The 22,022-nt window shown below is 48.5% G+C and overlaps 6 protein-coding genes across 6 annotated transcripts; 3 read left to right on the top strand and 3 right to left on the bottom strand.

The window, feature by feature from the left end:
* The first annotated feature begins 1,545 nt into the window (after positions 1-1,545).
* BKA58DRAFT_384608 (uncharacterized protein) lies at positions 1,546-4,572 on the top strand. Its single transcript, XM_046170278.1, has 3 exons — positions 1,546-1,597; positions 1,643-4,301; positions 4,349-4,572. The coding sequence occupies exons 1-3, from the start codon at positions 1,578-1,580 to the stop codon at positions 4,379-4,381; spliced, it is 2,712 nt and encodes a 903-aa protein (XP_046025075.1). The 5' UTR covers positions 1,546-1,577; the 3' UTR covers positions 4,382-4,572.
* A 2,440-nt stretch (positions 4,573-7,012) lies between these two features.
* BKA58DRAFT_401777 (uncharacterized protein) lies at positions 7,013-8,346 on the bottom strand (the record flags this gene model as incomplete). The annotated part of the gene is made up of 3 exons (XM_046171690.1): positions 7,013-7,779; positions 7,870-8,266; positions 8,311-8,346. The coding sequence occupies 3 exons, from the start codon at positions 8,344-8,346 to the stop codon at positions 7,013-7,015; spliced, it is 1,200 nt and encodes a 399-aa protein (XP_046025074.1).
* Positions 8,347-11,267: 2,921 nt separating this feature from the next.
* Positions 11,268-11,819, top strand: BKA58DRAFT_297799 (uncharacterized protein; the record flags this gene model as incomplete). Its single annotated transcript, XM_046166899.1, has 1 exon — positions 11,268-11,819. A coding segment is annotated over one exon (552 nt), but the record flags the coding sequence as incomplete, so codon positions are not given.
* A 46-nt stretch (positions 11,820-11,865) lies between these two features.
* On the bottom strand, positions 11,866-12,502 carry BKA58DRAFT_172755 (uncharacterized protein). The gene is made up of 4 exons (XM_046165224.1): positions 12,428-12,502; positions 12,319-12,366; positions 12,161-12,265; positions 11,866-12,116 (listed from the first exon to the last, which is right to left on the bottom strand). Exons 3-4 carry the CDS (start codon positions 12,191-12,193, stop codon positions 11,877-11,879), a joined length of 273 nt encoding a protein of 90 aa, XP_046025072.1. The 5' UTR covers positions 12,194-12,265; positions 12,319-12,366; positions 12,428-12,502; the 3' UTR covers positions 11,866-11,876.
* Positions 12,503-14,237: 1,735 nt separating this feature from the next.
* BKA58DRAFT_457571 (uncharacterized protein) lies at positions 14,238-16,767 on the top strand (the record flags this gene model as incomplete). The annotated part of the gene is made up of 2 exons (XM_046174637.1): positions 14,238-14,510; positions 14,558-16,767. The coding sequence occupies exons 1-2, from the start codon at positions 14,396-14,398 to the stop codon at positions 16,765-16,767; spliced, it is 2,325 nt and encodes a 774-aa protein (XP_046025071.1). The 5' UTR covers positions 14,238-14,395.
* A 571-nt stretch (positions 16,768-17,338) lies between these two features.
* Positions 17,339-19,912, bottom strand: BKA58DRAFT_439761 (uncharacterized protein; the record flags this gene model as incomplete). Its single annotated transcript, XM_046173709.1, has 5 exons — positions 17,339-18,393; positions 18,454-18,812; positions 18,872-19,212; positions 19,270-19,489; positions 19,551-19,912. The coding sequence occupies 5 exons, from the start codon at positions 19,910-19,912 to the stop codon at positions 17,339-17,341; spliced, it is 2,337 nt and encodes a 778-aa protein (XP_046025070.1).
* Between the last annotated feature and the right edge of the window lie 2,110 nt (positions 19,913-22,022).

Here is a 22,022-nt window from a genome sequence, read left to right as displayed (position 1 = left end):
TAGCAGGCGGTCTTGCATTTAGCACAGACGCACAACAACCTCTCGAGCTCAAGCGCAGTGCTCGGGATAGCAAAATAGTATAACAAGCTGTAAGCTGACTTACTTTGAATAAGATATATATGTTTAACGCACCTACCGCTAGCTAAAGCGAGGCGGTCGCGGAACGCTTATTCTAAACTGTCTTATTACACGGTAAGCAGAACCTATTTTTAAAAGACGTTAGAAGAGAATTAACTTTGTAACTCAAGGCTACTATCCCGAGAACATCTGTTCTTCTAACCCGATGTTGAGTTTGTTGTGCTGGGGCGTGTATGTGACGTCCCGTCACGCAGGGATGGACGTTAACACAGATTGAGAGGAATAGTCAATGAGATCGTTGTTATTCCGTTGCTTGCTAGACTGCTGAATGCCGATTTTATACCCTCACTATGCCCCACTGCTACCTTGATGGGGATAAGTCGCCAGATGTAGCTTTGTCTACGATACAATCCACATTTGCCGATGTGCTGAGGTCACAAGGCGTGTAAACCCGCTTCTTGAGTGGTAACCTGAGCTTGTCCACGTCGAGCTCGATGGGAATATGACGGCGACTTTATCACCGGCGTGGGATTCAATCTGTCCTTGAAAAGACTTAGTCCTTGATAGCTGCAAAGAAGGAGGAGCTTACAAGAGTGTTTTGACCTGGCGGCAGCCAGGGCTGATCTGTTTTATCTCTAGACACGAATCCGTTGAAGCGGCCATTACGATGGGCTAGGGGATAGATATCTGTGTCGTATTCTCGGCACAGCTTCGTCAATTTTTCGTAGAGGGTTTTAGATAGCTTCTGGTAGTTGTTGTTTGCAGCTCGCCTTGCCTTTGCGCTTGCTAGTAGCTATAATTGCTGCTGAGAGGTCATGATTATGCTACTTAGTGAGAGACCTGGCTAGCCAATTCATATAAGCTAGTCTGTGTGGACCAAAATTGGAATCCAGATGCTACAGTACGTACGCAAAATGGATCCAGGTTTGCGATCCCCGTTGTCGAGTGCTTTGCTCCTGTTCCCAGGTTCCTTTGCACGCCACCATTGGCGCTCTGCAGCCTAGGGTCCGTTTTCGGCTCCCTTCCAGAACTTGGGGTAGAGGTCCGGTTTCTGGCTCCTGCTTTCAAGCCTCTCAGGATCCTCAATTAAGCACTAATTCAGGATTTCAGCTCCTTTGCCTGTGGATTAGTTCGTGGAGGTAAAAGCGCACGCGCATGGCACGATAGCCACGCCGCCACCTAATTTTCTGTAGAAAAGGCATTGCGCACGAGGCCCTGCATCACGGAGCGTTCCCTGTCCATGCCCTCCAAACAACCTCAAAAAGAGGGCAGGAGAAAGACGAGGCCTGTCGATCGAAAGCTATATAAGTTACAGTTCAAGGGGCGGTTGCACTCTCCACTTGAAAGAGAAATCATTAGAGGTGCTTGTGGCCAATGAGAAACTGGTCCAATTTGGACCTGTTCGCTTATGTGGCTTAGTCATATGATGAGCTGTCACCCTTGTCAACGTTAAGCTCGCTCTACGACAAACACATTCGCGACAACACCGTCTCAGCACCATGGAGCCCTTAACTCAGAGGTAAAGACGTCACTTGCTGTATGCTAAAGCTAACCCCTGCAGTAGCGATATACTCGATATCGACCCAGTCCCCGCGCACATCCAAGCCTTCCGAGCCTCCCTGAAAGCGATCGAGGATGACGCCGACAAACTGAAGGCATGCGTAGCTATGCGAGATGAGCTCCTCGAGCAACAAACAGCGTTGGAGTGGCTTTTTGCATGTGCGGAAGGGGTAATGGTGGATGAATGTCCGCATTACAGGGAGAAAAGGCGCGTTTGGTCGAGGAAACTTGATGTCGATGCCGACACTCAAGCCGAAGCCGAAGTGAAACAGTGGGGGCGTTTCATTGATATAGCCAAGTCTGGAATCAAGATGAAAGAGCAGTGTCTTGCTCCTCTCACCAAGACGAGCGGGTACTGGGGCATTGAAAAGGTTCGACACTACCAATGGGCGTCAATGGGCTTGAAATTCTGCAAGGTGCTAGGCACCGCTGCTTCTCGGATCCCTGATTGGAAAGAGGCTTCAGTTAAGTTGAATCAGTTGTTGTTGAGCCGGATCGCCGAAGGACGGTCCCTTAGAGAGTCCCCAAATCCTATCAACTTGATCGACTTGGAGCACCTCAAGACCTGGTCTGAGAAGAACGACTATGAGAAGAAGGGTCGAAAGACATGCATCCTCAAATACCACCCATTCACCAACTCTGCCTTGCCCGCTGGATATGCATTCGATCAGTATGGACTGATCGTGCTGGCAGAAGTCGCAGGTCAACTCCAGCCAGCTGCACACGCCAATGCTCAGAGCGCAAAAGGATGTGCAGCTTCTGCTGCAATCGTAACCTCCCCTCTGAGTGTCGTCATCGATACCTCATTGTCCTCACCCTCGCCTACATCTTCTGAGACTCAAAAATCTGCTCATAGCTCCTTTAGTTCCCCACTTTCGTCGCTAGGAAGCACACCAGCACACTCACCAACCTCCGATACCTTTGCCTCATCCTGCGTTCCTACAGTGTTATCATATCCATTCCAGGCATCCGCAAAAAACAATGCCAGAGTCGAGCCCGATGCAGTCAGAGCTTCGTCGCGGACTTCGAATAGGCTTCGTTCCTGCCCTAAGCTATCCTACACGCCGACAGCTTTGTGGATGGGCAGTACTAGGTCAAGTACACGATGCCAATCAGCTCGACCGAAGACGACCACAGAATCCTCTTGGTCTGGGCCTGAGCCGACGACTAGTTGCTCCTGTTCTGACAAAGTAGCCCCCAACTTCCTCTCTGTCATGGAGCGTAAACAGAAGACTAACACTACAGAAGACCTGGAGATGCTCATGAAGTACGAGGCCCAGCAAGAGTTACTCTGTCTGAAGCACCTTAAGATGTACGCTAAGTGGGCAACAACATGTATGCTATGCCATCAGAAGTCCGAGGATACTGTGTCCATGCAAACCCCAAAACGTCCAACATCCAATCTACTCGATCCGCTGCCGTTCGTTGCCGCCAAACGGCGTCGTCTATCGCTGCCTGAAGCAGGCTCTGGGTTTGATCGACTCTCCGAAGACGCTGTGCAAAACCCAGGAATCTTCTTTTTTCCTGTTGCAGAAGAGAACAGGGACCGGCGCCCAGTGTACGATGCTAAAGGCGACGCTCGTTTCCGACAACAGGTAATGGCACAACTAGAAAGGAAGCTGATGCCAAACAAATCCCCAAAAACCTGGGGAGAGCTAAACATCCAGGTTATGTATTCTCTTCTAAGCCGAGCCAGTCAGCCAACAACGATTGCAGATGAGAGCGAAGAGGTGTACTACATGACTGGTGAAGAAGCAAAGAGTCGACTTGAATCACATATCGCTCTTCATGGGCCGATGATCACTGAGAATCAGCAGCAATTCAGGTGGGATCACCGGAAAGGCCGGCCCATCGAGCAACTCTTCCGAAGGATGGGGAATCCTACTCGGAGCGTATCAGTTCAGAAGCCGTCGCTGAGCTTGCAGCAACCGTCGTTCGAATCGATGCGGCTTGGCGACGTTCAGGCGGTGTTTGCAGAGAACGTAACGAGCGACGATCCTCTCAACGTGCTTGATCTACGGAACCCGCTCCCACGTTCTGTATTGCCCTCCTTCCTCACCGGCGAGGACTGCCAGTTGCTCAGTCGCGTCCGCGATGTGCTTCTTGAAGGAGCCTCTGCAGAAAGATGTACTGCACCAATTGCTGAATGGAACAAGTGGAAAGATGATGAGGACTGGGTGCTGCTTGCCCAAGGTGGTGCCTGTACATTGACTCATCAGGACAGCTGTGGAAAGGCCACGTGGCTGACAGTACAAGAAGGGCAGCTCGGGTTCGGCTGGATGTCACATCCATCAAAAGAAGAGACTCGCAGCTGGAGCGCTGATCCAAACGGGTTCACTGGAGGACAGCTAAGATACGTGGTTCTGCGTCCTGGCCAGACGATCTACTTTGAGGCGGGCACGGTCCACTTCGTGTTCAGGCTAGAGCAGTATCAGACATTGCTAGTGGGCGGTCACGTCTTGCGGTGGTCACGCATAGACTCATGGATTGAGATTGTGCTCAACCAGCTGAGATTCCCTGATTCCACCAATGAAGACCTGCTACCATCGGCGTCAGCTTACGTTGAAGCAGTCGCACAGCTTGTCTCAGAGCAGCAAAGTCTCGGTAGTTCTGACGAGCTTGGCGGAGAAAAGGCTATTGCTAGGTTTCTTGATGTGAAGAAGGCAAGTTGATTAGGTTCTCGCTATTGACCACGCTAACTTTGGCCAAGCAATTTGAGCAGCAACTGGCAGAGGCTGCCTAACGAGGTGCAATGCACCTTAACGATACTCGAACACTCTCGAAAGATTTAGCATTAGCGGGCCGACTGTATACACAGTCGTTAGCGATCTTGGTACGCCTTATTTATACCTGCTCATAAAATAACGAAGTATAGAAATGCCGCCTATTCAATGTAGCCAGCATTCCACATCATTTCAGCACTCAAAGCTGACAAGTATGACAACTTTCACCGCTAGCTCATGCGTACCTTCCTTCTCGTTCCGTATATTGTTCGCCGTGGTCGTTACCATAATTATCCTCTCTCGTCCTTCTTCGGACATACGCTCCCTTTCCAAAGTTCTGAATTCGCTCAGCCTTGTCAAACGCACTTCCTAACTCCTCTAGCTGGTCACATATAACCGCACCAAAGCTAGTCTGCAGCGCACGGAAACGTTAGGCCACCTCAACATCGGTTGCTTCAATGGCATTATATTCATACCTTGCACGCTGAACTGCACAGAATAATCGGCGAGTAGCGTTCTAGTGGCTTCATCTTCAATGTAAGCAGGTTACCTAAGTCACTTGCAGCTGAGATCACTCGTTGCGCGTTGAGCCACCTAGAATCAAGATCGCAGACTTTCCTACCTCCATCCACGCCGTCCACGACGCCAGACCTCATACAGCCAAATCGTTGGGGACTGCGGCTGGTGTAATGTGAAGCTTGACATTTCTTGGACTTGTAATAAGCCATCATTAATTTCCTCGTAAGGGATAGTCATTTGGATTCTTCCAGCGACGTTCGTCTCTTTAAAGGTCCTTGACTCTGTCACGGACGCCCTCTCGAATCTCTCCACCTCCTAGCGTGAAAAGCGCTCGTATCAAATGTAATGGAGCCACCGCAATTGCTTTCTGAGGTCGCGCTCCATTTGGATTGGCAGCTACTCCTCATCTTGAGCCCAGGTTCTCCGGCGCTTCACAGTGGACATGCCTTCTTCTCGGCACTAGCATATATATTAGCTTCGATCCAGATGAGATACGATTGTAATTAGTCTTACCTGCTCAACGGTCTTCGCCCAACACTCATCGCACCATGTCTTGCCGCATTTCTCACACATATATAATCGCTTTGGTCGAGCTCTGCTACAGCAAGCGCAAGGCATCCCTTTCTCACGGGGAATTTGATTCACAGAATGTTTGAAGGCTGAATAAGGGCCAAGCGTCTCTAAACATCCATCACCCTGGGTCTTTCCCATTCCGATCGGTTGAAAGAGCTGACGGGTAAGGTCAAGGGTAATTGGGGTTAACTTTTGCATATGAGTTTTGTAGACACATGGCTCTATGGCTGCTTAAGAATAACTTTTGGGATACTGGATGAAGGTTACGTCAGACAGAAAGGACAGTCTAGGTATGCTTCTCTGCGCAGCACCGCACGTACAACGTCCCTATCCGCTTGATAAGAGCTATTACCCCTCTACTAAATGCCAGCATACAAAGCGCCCGTGGCATGTGGCTATTATCAAATGACTTGGCACGGGTCAACCTCCACATGCACCTTGCAACAGTCCTGATAAACTACCAACACAGTAGACTAAACCATCCTCACCATATCTGAGACCGCCCGATACCTCTAACTGAACATCATACCAGACCAAAACTCACTTGGCATCGCCTCGACGAGTTCTGGACGCGAGTTAATAATTTAGTTCCAGAAGGAAGTCCTGAGACACGTACTACGTATATCATCCTTGAAACTTCCATATGTGTTGGCTTTGTCGTGTGGAAGCTTTTCATTCCTACTCAGAATCATCGTTCCAGTGACGAGGTTGCTTCCCTCAGCCCAGTACATGCACTTCTCCTTTGGAACGGTACCCTGAGGCGCAACAATCTGGACGCAAACATACTGATCGACGCTGAATAATGTATCGGAAACAGTTGCCCTGGAGAAGACAGTGGAATTCGTGGATATTTCTCGGAGGAACGAATCGATAGTACTTATTAAATAAGTTACAGCGCTCGCGTCATATTCTTCTGGCATAGTCTTGAGCTTGTAGAGACGATAATGGTTGCCATTTCTTCTGGTTTCCATTAATGATTCATATTCAGGAGGAGGACTCATCGTGAAGCGGATAAAATCAGAAAGATGAAGGGAAACTGAGACGTTTTATAGTTATTGTGATGCATACTCAGGCTCTGTGCATTCAGTCACCGCTAGTGTATAGAACAATGGGAGAGATTAGCATCCGGAATGATCATCGCGATAAGGCGGCCTTTTTTATGGATTATCCATGTAACAAACTGCTCACATAGTTCGCCACGTTCGGGCATATTATGGATCCTCTACGTAGCATAGACCGCAGCCGATTACAGGAAGTCGTCCAGTACTCTTCGTAACCTAATTGGCACCAAGGTAGAACTTTTAATGATAGTTCAGCAAGTACCTGCAGGAAGGCAACCAGTGAGCCTCCCTATCTAAGGCCGCCCCGGCTGGCTAGGTATGTCAAAGATTTAATACTGTATACATGGCTGCACGAGAAACGACCGATGCATGTCGATGTGCAAAATTACTTCTGACGTAGCCAGATATTCGTAAACATAATCATAATCATGCTAAGAAGAAAAGAGTTGTATTACATGGCTACCGATAAGAATGGTTCAAATGAATTAATCGCTCTTCTCATGTAGAGCCAAAGGTAGACAGAGAGGTGGCCGAACAATATTCGCCTGACTCCAGCAAACGGCGGTCAACTTCCTCAGGTACAACATCTTCAAGTTGGAGATGGCTGGTCCAAATTGTACGCGGTGGTATGGAATGGCCCGTATCATGCATGTATAATGCGAAGCCGAAACCATGAGCACCCATAATACTTTCTACCTGTTCCTTTTCTTCAAGAAGCGTAAGGAAGCTTACTATTGACATAAGCTGAACTGTATCGCACAAAGTGCGTACGAGAACCCTTATCCCGTAAACACCTTGCGGAGTTGCCTCCACATGCTCAATCCAGAGTACGTCGAGGACTTTGGCAAACAGAGAGGTATCTGCCACTTTCCTTGGCTGTTGTGGACCGTCAGGAGTTGGACTTCGAGGGAACTGATCCTGATGCTCCTGCATGAATTTCTCGGAAGAGGCGTGCGATGCCGCAGACGATGAGACACTGACGATATAGCTTGAACTTGGTTTTTGCCCTGTACATTTCTCCTGGTGGAAATCAAAGAGGTGTTGATGGTGGAATTCCTTTCTGCACGTCCTACACTCCCTAGCAGGCACGATTAAGCCCGAAGCAACTTTGCGTGGAGAGGAATCATTTGATAGAGCGGCTCGCACAAGTGGCGTCTCGGAAGTAGGGCTGGGAAGGGCAAACGCTGTTGTGCTTCGTGGTGGACCCGTAGACGAGTTCAGATCGGCGGTAGTGTCGCTTGCTGGTCTTCTGTGTACATGATTTCCTGTGCTAAGTCAGCTTTCTATGCTAGATAGCTACAGTCAAGATCATTACGACCATGCTCGCATGGTTGATATGAGTAGGAGCAACGTACGAGGTGGGTAGGGAGCTACGTTATTCTCGAGGACGAGTAGTTCCGTGTTGGTGTTGATTGTGGCCGGGGGAATGGTTGCAGGCGGAGCAGCGCCAGCGCATGCAAAGGCAAGACTGCGCCCTTTAGGTAGGAAACGCGTGAACCAATATCCGATGTATGATGGAAACCACCCAATACAGATGCAACATCCATCATCATCCTCATCCTCTGTCTTGTTTCCCCCATGAAAGGCTTCCAGGGCAGCCTGGGAACCTTTCAAGGATCTAAATTCTTCCTCGCTGAACGTGAGCATGTGCTCCAGCTTCGTGTCCGGACCATTGCTATCCACAATCATCGCCTGGAAAAATATGCAAGGTCCCTTTCTTTGTTTCCGTTCGATGGCGACCACTCTCCGTTCCTATGATGGTTAGATCTAAACGAAGCAGGTATAGGCTCATTTACCTCCGTCGTGCATGCAGATTTGCGAGTTTGAGCCATCTTGGTTTCGAGGCCAACAGAGGGTACAGGTCCTTCGTGCAGGAAGGCAATCGGTGAATGACGCAAGAGCGGTGAGACGATGGATGCAGGACGTCTCAGCCTCACAGGAAGGGTTCATGATATATGAGTATTTCAAGCCATCCTTTTGGACTCGAGTCAGACATAGAAAAGCCACTGCTGTCTTAGAGGCGGCTCGGTTCAGGGCAATTGCCGACGAACGGCATGGACGCGAACGTAGGTACAAAGCAATCCGCGCGGCACATATCCGGTGGCCTGGCTGAGCGTTGAACGCCATCAATCTAAGCCAGAGCGATCCTATCTGTGTACAAGTCGATCACATTACGGGACTCTTCGTCGACTGACGGCGTCCCGAGATTAGCATAACAGACTTGGTGATAGTGGGCCTCATCACAGCTTGCGTGGCCCGCATTTGAAGGGCTTAGAGTTTTCAGACACTTCGCCGATCAAAGTCACGTAGGGCGGTACCGCGGGTTTGGAATGGTGATGAACAATCAGCACATGCGGAGAGGTGACGTTCGCAATTTACAGCACCCTCCAGAAATAATATTTCAACCGGTTGCGTGTAGTTGAGAAAACCTTCTGCATCACAAAAGCTATCCTACGTTGGGGTGATTGTAGGTACAAGGAATACGATACGAAGAAAATTGTACATAGATCCTCCCCAGCTCAACGCGTCAGAGAGGCGTCAGATTCTTCGGAAATGTGTAAGGGCGGTGCCCTATTCTGCTGCGATTAACCTATCTTAAGGATGACACAGTACTATCCCCAAAACCTTGTCTGTACGTAAAAATAAGGTCTTTTTGATGGCGATCGCAGAGTTGTCGACATATGCATATCGTAGTGACAAGGCGACAATGGTAGCCCCTAAGGTTGAGCTCGCTGCTCCGTGAAGTTGTCGTGCCTAGAATCATGGGCATCTTGCTCTGAGTCTAGTGTTAGAAGAACGTGTCCAAGCCATGACAGACAACGTTTACTTTGTGAAACTTGAAGAGTAGCTTTAGAACGAGCGATGCGAAAGATTCGAGAAGCAGCAGGAGGCCAATCGGTGAGGACAACCGGTGAAACAAATATGGGAAGGAAGAAACATCTCAAAAGGCGAGGAAACAACAATGATTCAATCGAAGCCGAATCAACACGATACACAGATACAGATCGAATCGGAAATCTCAACTTGCGAGCTAAGAAACCGACGCTCACTTCCTCACAACATCCGTCGCGTACAGATGCTATATTTGTTCAGTATTATTCGTAGGTCGTAACTCGATCGATCGGTTTGGTCACCAGAATGGTCGTCTCCGGAGGCAGTCGATGAGAGCGGGGTCTAACCCATAGTGACAGGCTCTCTAGACTCCCAAGGGCTTGCCGACGCAAGCGAAAGAAGCAGTGGAGTTCAAATCTGCTGCCTTTCTTGACGACTAGCTGTTTTAGAAGGGTAAGGAAGAGTACATTGTGATGTTGTAAGAAGCGGATAGGTACTGAAACCGTGGACTGGGGTGTCCAGCCTCGCTGCTGAAGGTGCATAATATATCCTACATTGAGATACAGAGGTGATGAAGTGGGTTTATCAGCCCAACATGGCGTATACCGTTCATTGCATCTGCTGACACTCATCGCATGGAACGTGTGCCTGGCCAATGAGATGACGAGTTCTGTTATCCTATAACAAAACACTTGATCTAATTGGCTGTATGCAAGATCAAGGATATATCACAGTACGCTTACCCGTTGCGGAAAAGTGCTGACCTTCGGGTACGGAGCTCTTGCGAACGCGACCCCTTCTTGCTAGTTGTATATTTCTTCTCCCATGGAAAACCTTCGAGCTGCTATCGATGCTCTTTGCACCGCTTCCGAGCACGATCTCCAGACGCTTCTAGCTGAGAATGGTCAAACGCGCATACAGCAAGCTATTCAACGGCTCCAAAAAGTGATCCCGAAGACAACAGTCGACCCGAGCAAAAGTTTATCAAATCAGCTGGACCAAAAGCATGGAGACATTCAGAAATTCTTCACACAACCGCCTAAGGATGCCGTCGGAACACCGCCAGAGAACGAAGTTGATGTCAGATTAATGGACATCTGGATGGTTGAGGGTAAACGCACGAAAACCCTCCGGGATCAATTCCGACGATTCCTCGCAGAGCGCAGTCTCGCCCTACAGTTCGATCAATTTAATCCAGGGAAGCTCGAGTCTATGATAGAGAATCGTTCTTTTGATTTGCCGAAAGGGCGCCATGCATCATCGCGGTCGTTTGCACGGCATCTCTCCATTCAACACGTAGAGGTGGTGCTTCAAGCGGTACATGTTGGACTTAGATATCTCCTCCTTGAAAGAACCTGTGGTTCTGCCATCTCATGGGTCCTTGGGTTCTTTCGTAAGGAAGTTAGGTGCATGAAATTCTCGACTGTTCAAGAGGCCGTAAGCTGCTACGAAGGATTCGAGGAACTCGGCGAAGGCTTCCGTAGGTGGATGCAAGAGGTTTTAGAGCTCTACGATTTTCAAAGGCAACGAACTCCTCAAGCCCAAGATGGCATCGAACAAGCTCGGAAAAGACAAAAGACGTCGAAAGATAGTAAGTTCAATCGGTCAGGGAATCTGTATGTATCTAATCATACTGCAAGCAACTACGTCCGGATGCGAGACTGCCGCTTCGTTCATTTTGGAGCATGACAACTTGATACTAGGCAGATCCGTGGGGGAAGTGAATACGATAGTCCCTCAACAGCATGAGCCAGAAGGTGATCAGGCGTTGGTAGGGGGCGTCGTTGGCTCGAATTCATGTGTCCATGATGGAAGATTGCCAAACTCAGAGCTGAATTCGACGCATAGTGGGTCCAGTCACAGTGACGCTACTGCCAAGATTGGCAGTGATCGAGTACTTCCACCGTCTCCAGGATCTATCACTACGGCAGAAAGTGACGAGCATTGGACATATCTTGCAGCGACCGTCGACCGTATCCGGACGACTCTCGGCCAACGTATCAGGGATGCAATCGAGTGCGCTCCTACACGATTGCGCGAGCGTACGACGATTCACACGCTTCAAGTAACAGAATGTGTGAAGACAAAACTTCCGAAGCATAATTTCCAGGACGCCGTCATTTCGGTAGACATCGGACCTGCCCGCGAATTCGCGGAGACCTTGTTTCCTGGAAGTGCATTTCCTGTCGATCCAGAACTGAACGGACGGCAGATTGGCAGCGACACGATGCGTGCACTTGCGCAAGCAGGAACAGAAACTTTACAGGATGAACATCTGTGTTTCACGCTGAGGGGGGCGTCTTTCGCTGCTATTAAAGCTCTCTTTCCCCCTCAAATATACAACGCAATTGAGAAGAGCCGACTGCGAACGTGGGAGAAAGACCATCAACTCCACACTTACACTGATTGCGTAACGATGGTTGTACGATGCGAAGAGCCGTATTTTGGTACAATCCATTTGCGTCTCGAATTTGTTGAGAGTTTTCGCATAGTCAAAGCTTTGTATTGAGAGCTCCTTTTTCCAATGCCATCATCCAGGTTTCCACTTCCCCCTCACAATGTAAACCCCCACTTCCGCAGGAAGGTCGATCTCTCCATTTCCTGTTGTCAACCAAATATCCTGACCCTTTCTGTCTTGAAAAGCGATATTTTCGCAATCTAAGAAATATATTTTCCTCTCATAACTTTCCGCTAGTATGTACTCGGCCGGTTGTTTCGTACAGCCATCGAAGAAGTCTGTGGAAACTGTAAGACTCTTCCAACGTTTGCGCTTCATTTATTAGCCATGTCGCATTGGCTTAACAATCAGCATACCAACGACTCCTCCGATATTGCTTCGTCTGCCATTCGCGTTCGTGCGGGCTTGCTTTTCGGTAGATGTAGATAACTCGATGCTTTGTGGCCAGCGCGATATGAAGTCTTCCCTAGAATGTCAGCGTTGATTTCAGTTCTATGAGTCACGGTTCGCGTACTGGTTGTGTATTAAGCGCTGCAGTCAACTGTGTTGTGAAGTGTGCAAACTGAAAGGTGTTGGGCGTCAGCGGCCCAGTTTGCGACGAGGTGGGGCATAGTGCCACATGCCCTCCAGCGTCGGGCAACTGTAGCAATATACCCGATGTCGAACGAACTCTCCGTCCGGCATAGAATGCAGACTAGCCAGACACTTAAGAAGAATAAAAACAATCTCACAGTGCAACTATTGTATCATTACTCATATGCAATGTGTCTGGTTAGCGGTTATTCCTCTGCGAGGCATTTAAGTGAGCCGGGACTACCCCTGCTCCGATAATGCTGTGTATGCGCATGATCGTGAAGCAAGGCAGCTCAGACCAGTTCCAACACCGCACCAACATCAAGGTGAGAACAGACAGTGCTTACTTTTAGCAAGTATGTTACGATCATGGGACCAACTTTGATTTAGAATTACCGCGCAGCATGGAGCGCAATACGGGAAGCTCCCAACCGACGGCGTAGCCAAAATTGTTAGACAATGGGTAGTTTTCACCATAAAGTCGGCTTGAAGTACTAACGAACATACAGAATGACAAAAGAACAAGCAGACAAGATCCAAGCGGATTGATGCAGGAGGCGCATGCGCGGGCGCAGGCCGCCAAACCGCGCTAGGATGAGAGGCGGTTATGGTCCCTCTGACATCGTGCTGAACCATCCTCAACGATGACCAGCCGTTCCAAGTCACCCCTGGCTACGCAGAATTTCTTTGGTGCCCCTTCGCATCAAGTAATTCGCATTAGGTTCGTCTCAACACGAGCTTCTACTTATGTTTCCTTGCGCATCGTTTTATGATTCCTGATCGCGCCTGATGTCGTACATAGCGATCGATCAACGCTCATTCAACCTCGTGGCAGATTTACTTGTGCCCAAATCCCGTCAAATGTCGCTGTTTATTCTACTGATACCTCAGAGAGCTTATTTGGAGGTAGGGAGTCCTCGGGACTGTTTGGATGGGCGCCTGTATTTTAGTTCGTCGGCTTCCGCTTCAGCCTCGAAGGGTTTCGTACGCTTCCGCTCGATGCGGAAGTAGGAGTGTTAGAGGTGTAGGAGATGGTTGGAGTAGCTGAGGCTGCATAGGGAGTTCTTGGGGCTCTGCTGAAGGGCGCACTCCTTCTTGCTTGTCGTCCTCCGCTTCAGGTTCTTGCTTCGGGCGCTCCTATTTGGTGTGGGCTGGCTGAGTGTTGCAGTCGCGAGTGGCAGTGCGCGGCGTAGAGTTCACGGTGGAGGTCTTCTTCTAGAGAGGCGCCTATTTTTCTTTGCGAGGGCAAGAGTGGGTCGCGAAGCCATAGGCATTGAAAAGAGAGAAGCCTAACGCACAGTGCAGCGCTGGATATAAGGTGGGAGGATAATCGAAGAATGGATCGCGAAGTCGGATGGGACGGAGGTGAGCACTTCACGAGGGGTAGACGCCAGTCTGAAACGAACGGAAGACACGCTAACCAAAGAGCGTTAGCTATCAATAGGCAGAGTCTGTCGAGGCTCATTTTCAGGTTCCTAGAACAGATTCTGGCCTGAGGCGCCAAGACAAAGGGACATAGGAGCGCTTGGCAAAAGCGAATGGGTGGCTTAAAGTGACGAGGCGAAGATGCTGTCAATAGAGAAGACCTGACGATACAAAGCCGAATTCACATAGCAGAACGGATATAAGATTATACTTGAGAGTGTCACATATCGCCAACAGTCACAGTAAACACAAGGCAGTGATAGGCTTGTTAGTCAGCCCAACGCCCTCCGACGAGTTCTGAGCAACGTCGGCTGGAGTTTGCGACGGCGAAGGCGGGGTAAATAGACACTGACTGGAGCATTATCACGCGATCACGTGGGCCGGACACACGTTGTCCATCGCCGACGTTTTGCCGAGCCAGCCTCCTTGGCCTGCGCGCTGGTCGCGTACTTCGCCGCTTGTATCCTCGTCCTCGCCGTACCCTCTCACAATGCACTTTCTGCCTCGGTCACTCATAATCTCTACGTACGAAAGTCTGCGCATGCAAGCTCGTTCGCGCAATCGAATTACGATTCCTTGAGCAACTGCAAACAATGGCGGCTCCGTCTCGGTTGGAGATACTCAACTCTAAACCCATAGGAGAGGGATTGAGCAGCGTCCGCAACTCGTTTAATACCCTATGTAGGGACTTGAACGTATCCGACCAAAGTAATACCCACACCTCCTCTGTTTTTCTCACGTCTAAGCCATACTAGAACTGAAAGACCTAGCCGTCCATCTCATCACAGCATTGCAAGGTCTACCAGTTGCCCGATCACTCCCGTCCGTCGCAGGCCGAGGGACACTTCGCAGTGATCTATTGCGACTTGAACTCTCGACGGAAGCTGACAACTTTGACATCGAACGCATTAAACCACTTCTTCGAGCAGTCCTCGAAAACGACCCTGATGAAGTCATCTGGAACAGAGTCTACGACACCGTCACCGAATCGACGCCTCCACCCCGCCCTACCTCGTCCTTCCAACAAACGCCTCTGTCCATCAACACGGGCAGCTTCGCGAACTCGACCGAGCACCGCAAACACGTAGACGATGTGCTGAAGGAGGAGCTGGGACACCTGTACGTTGGCATACCCGGCTTCGCCGAGGCGTTTTTCGGAGATGTGCCAGGTCTGAGACCGGCGGCACAGGCCGTGTTTGACAAGTGCAAGGAAGGAGAGAGCCCACTCTTCCGGGTAGAGGGTGGTTGGCAAGGCTGGCCTGAAGGGGCGAAGGAAAAGGAAGTTCTGAGCTGGTTTGCTCCGCTTATAGACCGGCTGTTCGACCTTGCAGAAGGGCATCGGCCGGTGTCTGGAATTCGGCGACGACCACTAGCACAGCCGCATCAGCCTCTGCAAGGATCCACTGCCGATCGCAAGCTGGATATTGGCTTTGTGGACGATCCGAATGCAGGCGTGGACTCGAAGTGCCGATGGTCGCAAATCCTCATACCTGGAGAGCTCAAGAGCAATCCGGCAGCCGACAAAGCATCCAAAGCGTGGCTCGACCTTGGCCGATATGCGAGAGAGGTGCTCGCCGCTCAAGACAGCCGTCGCTTCGTCCTGGGCTTCACACTCTGTGGATCTTTCATGCGGCTGTGGGAGTTCGATCGACTCGGGGGCATCGCCTCTGAGCAGTTTGACATCAATAAAGATGGTTTGCAGTTTGTGTCTACAATGCTCGGGTTTCTCTGGATGAATGACGAGCAGCTAGGATTCGACCCGACGATTATCACAGTCGGAGACAAGCGGTACATTGAGATCGAGCGGGACAACGGTAAAGAGCGCCTCATCATTGACAGGGTCATAAAGCGGGTGCCTTGCGTCACTGGTCGGGCAACAACCTGCTGGAAAGTCTATCAAGAAGAAGATCCTGGCACGCCACTCGTTGTCAAGGATTCATGGCAGTATCCGGAGCGCGAAGAGGAGGGCGAATTGCTACGTGAGGCGACCGAAAAGCAGGTGAAGAATGTTGCGACGTACTTCCACCACGAGACGGTCCGTATAGGCGGTCAAGACGACGACATCTGCAAGAATATACGGAAAGGCTTGGACATAACGAAGGCAACAAACTACAAGCTGGAAAAGCCAATGCCGCCGCCGAGCAGGACGGGGCGCCGGGCCTCGCGGAGAGACGTAAGTAGCAGCGTTACCGGACGGAAGCGATCCTCGAGCTGCACAGGACTGCCAATGCCGCTTAGCAAGCGCACTTGCTCAAGCTCCCCAACAAAACCTGCAATTACGAACCGGATTCATCGCCGTGTCATCGTCAGCGACTACGGGAAGGCCATCTACAAAGCAAGCTCCCAGATCAGTCTGCTGGCTGCATTCGAACAATGTATCGAAGGTTATCAGTCGTTGCATACACGAGCAGGCATGCTTCAACGCGACATATCGCTAAACAATCTCATGGTGAACGAAGATAACGATAACCCCTCCTGGCCGGCGTTTTTGATCGATCTCGATCTTGCCATCAAAGAACAGCGCGAACACTCTTCAGGCGCTCGGGGTAAGACCGGTACCAGAGCATTCATGGCAATCGGGGTTCTCTTAGACGACGAACAACACTCCTACATGCACGATCTTGAATCCTTTTTCTGGGTGCTATTCTGGATATGCATTCATTATGACGGTCCGCAGGAAGCGAGGATCGTTCCACGGTTCGATAAATGGAACTACCTCGATTCAGAAGAGTTAGCTGGCGCAAAAAAAGGCGTCGTGGATGATGAACGAGACTTCCTCAAAACAGCTCAGACCAACTTTACGCCATATTACCAGCCATTACTCCCATATGTTAATAAGCTTCGGAGGAAAGTATTTCCTAATGGTGAGAGATGGAGGTCTCCCAACCCACAGCTGTACCTTGATATGAAGCAGATCCTCCAGGTGGCTCAGAATGAGCTGAAAGAAACGAATGGATGTGCCTAGCACAAGAAACCAATCGAGGCATAATCACAGGCTTCACAATGGCTACGGATGGTATGTGCAGGTTTTCAAATCATTGGAAAGTGGGCTGTGAACGACGACCTTCGCATGGTTACCCTCAGCTCGTGGTACAATGGCCTATCTATCTAGACAACGTTTGGGAAGCTAACGCAGCGACATCCGGGTACCTCCATCGCATACATCACGTTGCGCACCGCCGAGCTAGCCGATATCAAGCCAGCGCTATAGAAAGATAATCGACAGCGTTATGCCCCTTGTCTTGTTGAATGCCAGTCTGTCGCACATTTCATGAATGAAAGACGATGATGAGGCTGATGCGCTTATCGGCACTTGGAGCCGTGGCTTTTAGCGCAGCTGGCTGACTTGCTGCACGAGCTTAAGACGTCGCGGTAACTTCAGACATAGACACTGCAAGCAAAGCTACGGTGAAGAAGGGGCAAAATCTAAGCGCATACTTCATCGAAAAAACAAAAAGGAACCGTTGCCATGTATATTCAGCTGTGATAATTTGCTTTCGTTGCACTGTGTACCAGCGGAGGGGAGTTTGGGGGCATCAGTGAGACACTCCATGAACGTCAAGCGCATGCCTCTTGAAATGCATCATGTCAATCAACATGACGGAACAACTAGGGTGGCGGCATTGAAACCCTGACTGAAGTTCAGGGAGTCGGAAATGGGTCTCCACGTGCTTCTTCAGGACATCCTTTCGTGGAACATGGCGCATCCTCCGTTCATACGAGAACTCTTCATTCCCTATACAGATAAGGCATACCGGATGAGGGAGCACTCTTGGGTATAGCTGCCGAAACCGAGCCTGCAAGATGTTTCCGCGCGGAGGTACGTCAAGCTCTTCTTCCGCAATTCCGCCATCCTGATTCAGCGGACTGTTCTCAACACCATCGGTGCCCTTCTTTCGTTTGTTTGACAAATATGAGCCGTTGGCTTCGCGGGTTACCAAACCCACATTTTTTCGCTTGAATGCCTTTGGTTGCCGCGTTTCTTGTTTGTGGCACAATCTAGCCAAGGTTCGCACAAATCTTACCCGGGTTTTGTCGTCCTGAATCGGCTTGAAGAGCATGCCGGCGATGGTGGCTCGCTCCCGAAGTTCAAACTCAACGGCTGGTAGCGTCAGGACTTCGACTGCGGCCTTCCCACTGAGTTGCCTGGCTATCTCGATTGTATCGATCGATTCATGGAACTCGTTGTAGGCCGCGTCTAATCGTTCTCTGTACAATCTCTGGTATGTACTGCCAATCTTTCGCTTCGTGTCCTCGTATTTCTTGTAAAGATCCGTCCCTTGACCCTTCGAAAGTGGCTGAAAGCCTTGGTCGTGAAGCTGTCCTTTGTATGTTTCTCGCTCCTTACGAAGGACCGCGAGTGCGGGGTCGTTCCGTAATTCCTCCTGTTGCGCGTCATCCAGCTCCGTTGGTGCACGTCGATCCCGTGATAAGCCCATGCGTGCGACAGATTCGATGAGAAGGTCCTCTGAAGGACTTCCAAAGTAGATGGATTGAAAGTCGCGGGCAATATGTGTTGGCGTGTAATACTTCTCGTATGTACTCCCAAGATTACCCATAGTCTGATTCCGTTCAGCTGGGTTCAGTGCGCCTGGTGGATCCTATAAGCTTGGGCGAAGCAAGAGCAACACACGATCTAAGGCAGACTTACTGTTTATGTTCCTCCCAGAAGCCCGACGGAGCTGGTACAGCTCCAACGATTTCTCAAAGCCCGCAACACGTCCTAAGCGTACGAATATATCGCGGTATTTCGCATATGGAAACGCTTGTTCTGTTAGTAGCCGGATACCCTCGCTGGTGTTCCTAACATCGCATAGAAATGGTTGGTTTAGCAATTGCTTTTTCCATTTGATGCGGAGTACGTCACGGCCCGCAGGTATATTGAGGTCGAATATTTCCTGAACACGAGTAAAGTCATTCCTCAATGCTCCTCGACTAACGCCAATGCTCAGGATATACGAAACTATGCAGAAGGCGGGGGTCCCTTCTAGATAGAAAGTGAACTTTTTCCTGCAAAACAACACTAATCAGCGAGACTTCTTAACTCCCATATCTGCCAATCAACTTACGGTTTCCCACCTCTCTCTTTATTTTTTATGTTCTCAAGATTGACATTCGCCGTGATGGTACTCCGGTGGGGATCCTCAATGCTGCGAACCTTCAGAATCTCGATGTTCTTGAACGAGAGTGCCTTGTTGCTACCTTTGGCACTAGCGCTCTCCACAATGGCTCCAGGTCTCGTCGCTGTAACAGCGCTGAGAAGTAGAAGCAGCGATATCTGAACTCGAATAAAACCATGGAGGGGTTTGGTGTCATCCACCCAGAGTGCGTGAAGGATGGCGTAGAGGTCTTGGACGTACATGGCAAGCTTTTCCTTCTGGGATTTATCAAGCATTAGAGTTGGAATCCACTACTACGATGTTAGCGCGCCATGATGCAAGGGAGAAACACATCCATCAGAACATACATTACAAACGTCGGTGAGGATATCAGTATCCATTTTGTGGCGTGTGAGATCCGTGTAACACATGCTTAATCTTTTCCAATAGCTCCGTATTGAGCTTTCCTTCTTAAGCCGAGAATGTTTTTTCCGCCAGCGGAGGTACGCTTTGAATACCTCTGGTTCGCATGCGCGTAGCTGTTCTTCTGGGGATCTCTTGGTCTTGTCCTTGATTTTATTGCAGTACCTGGTGCGCAATGGTTAAGGGTTGATGACGATTAGGCGCAGGCGAACGGCATAGATCTCACCTCTCCCAGTGCTCGCTTTCCCTCTTCCATAGCTTCGTCGTTTGCTTGGTATGGTTTGGCTTTGATGGCCCCTCCGTCCTCAGTTGGGCAATGTCCCCCAGAATCTCTTCAGCTTCAGAGTCTAAGTGGGGGTCTAGATCCTTATCCAGCACGAGACCCGCATCTTCACCAGTGCCTGGCTCGATGCCTTCATTCGCCTCAATGTCAGGGTCGGTGTACGTGTCAGATAACGACTCGGTGCTTGAGTCTCCTTCCCAACACGAGTCAGGGTCGGTAGCTGAGGACGGGTTGGATCGATGCGATGGTTGAAGCTTTCGCGTCGGAGCGACGTTGGTTGCGGTGGATGTGGCTAACGCCCTCATTGCAGCAGGAAGCGAGCAATTGGAGGAAGGGGAGGGAGGAGTAGGAGAGCCGATAGCGATGGCAGGTGGAGAGTGGGCATTCCATCACTTTAAGTAGACGCCGGGCCACAGGCAAGTTGGTTGTATGCGTCGTACTATTCTTGGGTTTCGCTGTAGCGCTGGTGGGAGTCGCAGCTCCGCCCCTCCTCACCCTTCAAAACCCCGCTAGGTAGAGGGACAGGGACTCCTTGGCGAGGTGAGGCTCCGCAGCGCATGGTTTCGTTAAAGCGGCAGTAGAACAGGGCCTAAGCGAGGTGAAAACACCTCCAAAAGCAGCGGCCAAACCACCCCCAAAACGGCTGCATTTCCACTGCCACATAGATATAGAAAGTAATTGTTGTTAGCGTTCTTAGGTAGATCTCTAGGTTAACAGGTTAAGGCGTTAGGCTTAGTGCTCTATCGCTCTAGTTAATAGGTTATACTAAAGTTAAACTTTAACAAGAACTTAGTCTATTATACCTACTATTAATTAAGGCGCTTATTAGTTATAAAAGTCTAGAGAGCTTAGTAGTCTAACAAGACTTTTATAGAATTAAGCGTTCTAGCTAGCTTAAAACGCTACTCTTTAAAGACGCGTACAATAGTAAGTAACTTTTTATTATAGATTTTATAGTTGTATTTAGTAGAGTTTATCTTATAGAAGACAAACGCTACTAGATAGAGAATACTATTGTATATCTATAATAGTACTACTACTATAACAAAGTTAGAGGCGTTAGTTTCTAGCTAAGTGTCTAGATTAGTGTTAAAATAGGCTAGTATACCTACGCTCTTAAACACTTTTTTAAGGCGTAGAAAAGAAGTAACTACTTTAGAGTTAGGCGTAAGCGGAAAGGCCTTCTTGCTATTACTCTTAGTAAGTTCTATAAGATACTTAGCTATTAATAAGAACCCTTTAATAAACTAGTAGTAGAAGTTAGCAAAGCTAAGAAAAGCCTAAACGTCTTTAACGTTGCGTAGCGTCTACTATTCTAAGATAGTAGATACCTTCTTAGGATCTATCTTAAGGCTATTAGTAGTAAGTATTAAGCTAAGGTATTTAACCTACTTTGTTAAGAAGAAACACTTAGAGGCGTTAAGATATATACTAGCCTTACTAATCTTATCTAAGATAGTAAGTATATAGCTTTTATACTTACTCTTATTATCTAAATATATAAGAATGTTGTTAAGATAAGCTATACAAATAACGTTAAGATAGTTGCGTAGAGTCTTATTAATAAATATTTAGAACGTGCTAGGCGTATTACAAAGACTAAAAGGTATTACAAAGTACTTATAAAGCCTATATTAGATAAGAAAGACAGTCTTCTCTTTATGTCTCTTCTTAACTCTTATAGAGTTAAAGATAGTAATAATATCTATAAGCGTTATAATTTAGACTTTTACTATTCTTACTAGCATTTCCTTAATAGCTAGAGGTGCGTTATAGTTCTTTTGCGTAACAGCGTTAAGTCTATAATAATTAACATAGATTCTTAGTTCTCTAGACAGCTTCTTTACTACTAGTACTAGTAATGTATATAGTAATGTAGAGAGCTAAATAAAACTCTTACTAATTATCTTGTTAATATATGCCTTAACAGCTAACGTCTCTTTACGTATAAGTCTATAGATGTAAGGTTTTAGCGTAGCTATGCCTAGTTTAATATTAATAGTATAATCTACTTCTAGTTAGCGAGAAAAAAGCACGTTAGCTAACTATAGACTAAAGAGATTAGAGAAAGCGTTAAGAATGTATACTAGTACTAGCTTATAGATTTTCTCTTTGTTTATTAATAGGTATTCTATCTTAGCTATATAGTGTTTAAAGTTAGCCTATATAATAGAGGTAAGGCCTACAACTTGTTTCTTAAAAGCATCTAAGTTATAGTTACTAGTGTATAGGTTCTTAGATTACTTAACCTTATTAAAGTAATAAGGCTAAAGCTATATAATAGAGCTAGAGTTCTTAACAGCAGCAAGTAAAGCAGCCTTAGCGCTAATAAAGAAAACCTTAAGGTTGCTAGAGAAAGTGTTCTCTATTATATACTTATAGGTAGAGCTTATAGGTAAGCAGTCTTTATATATA

Source organism: Alternaria rosae (assembly GCF_020736505.1).
Source record: "Alternaria rosae strain MPI-PUGE-AT-0040 chromosome Unknown BKA58scaffold_5, whole genome shotgun sequence".
Lineage (NCBI taxonomy): Eukaryota > Fungi > Ascomycota > Dothideomycetes > Pleosporales > Pleosporaceae > Alternaria > Alternaria rosae.
This window is presented reverse-complemented; position numbering and strand designations above follow the sequence as displayed.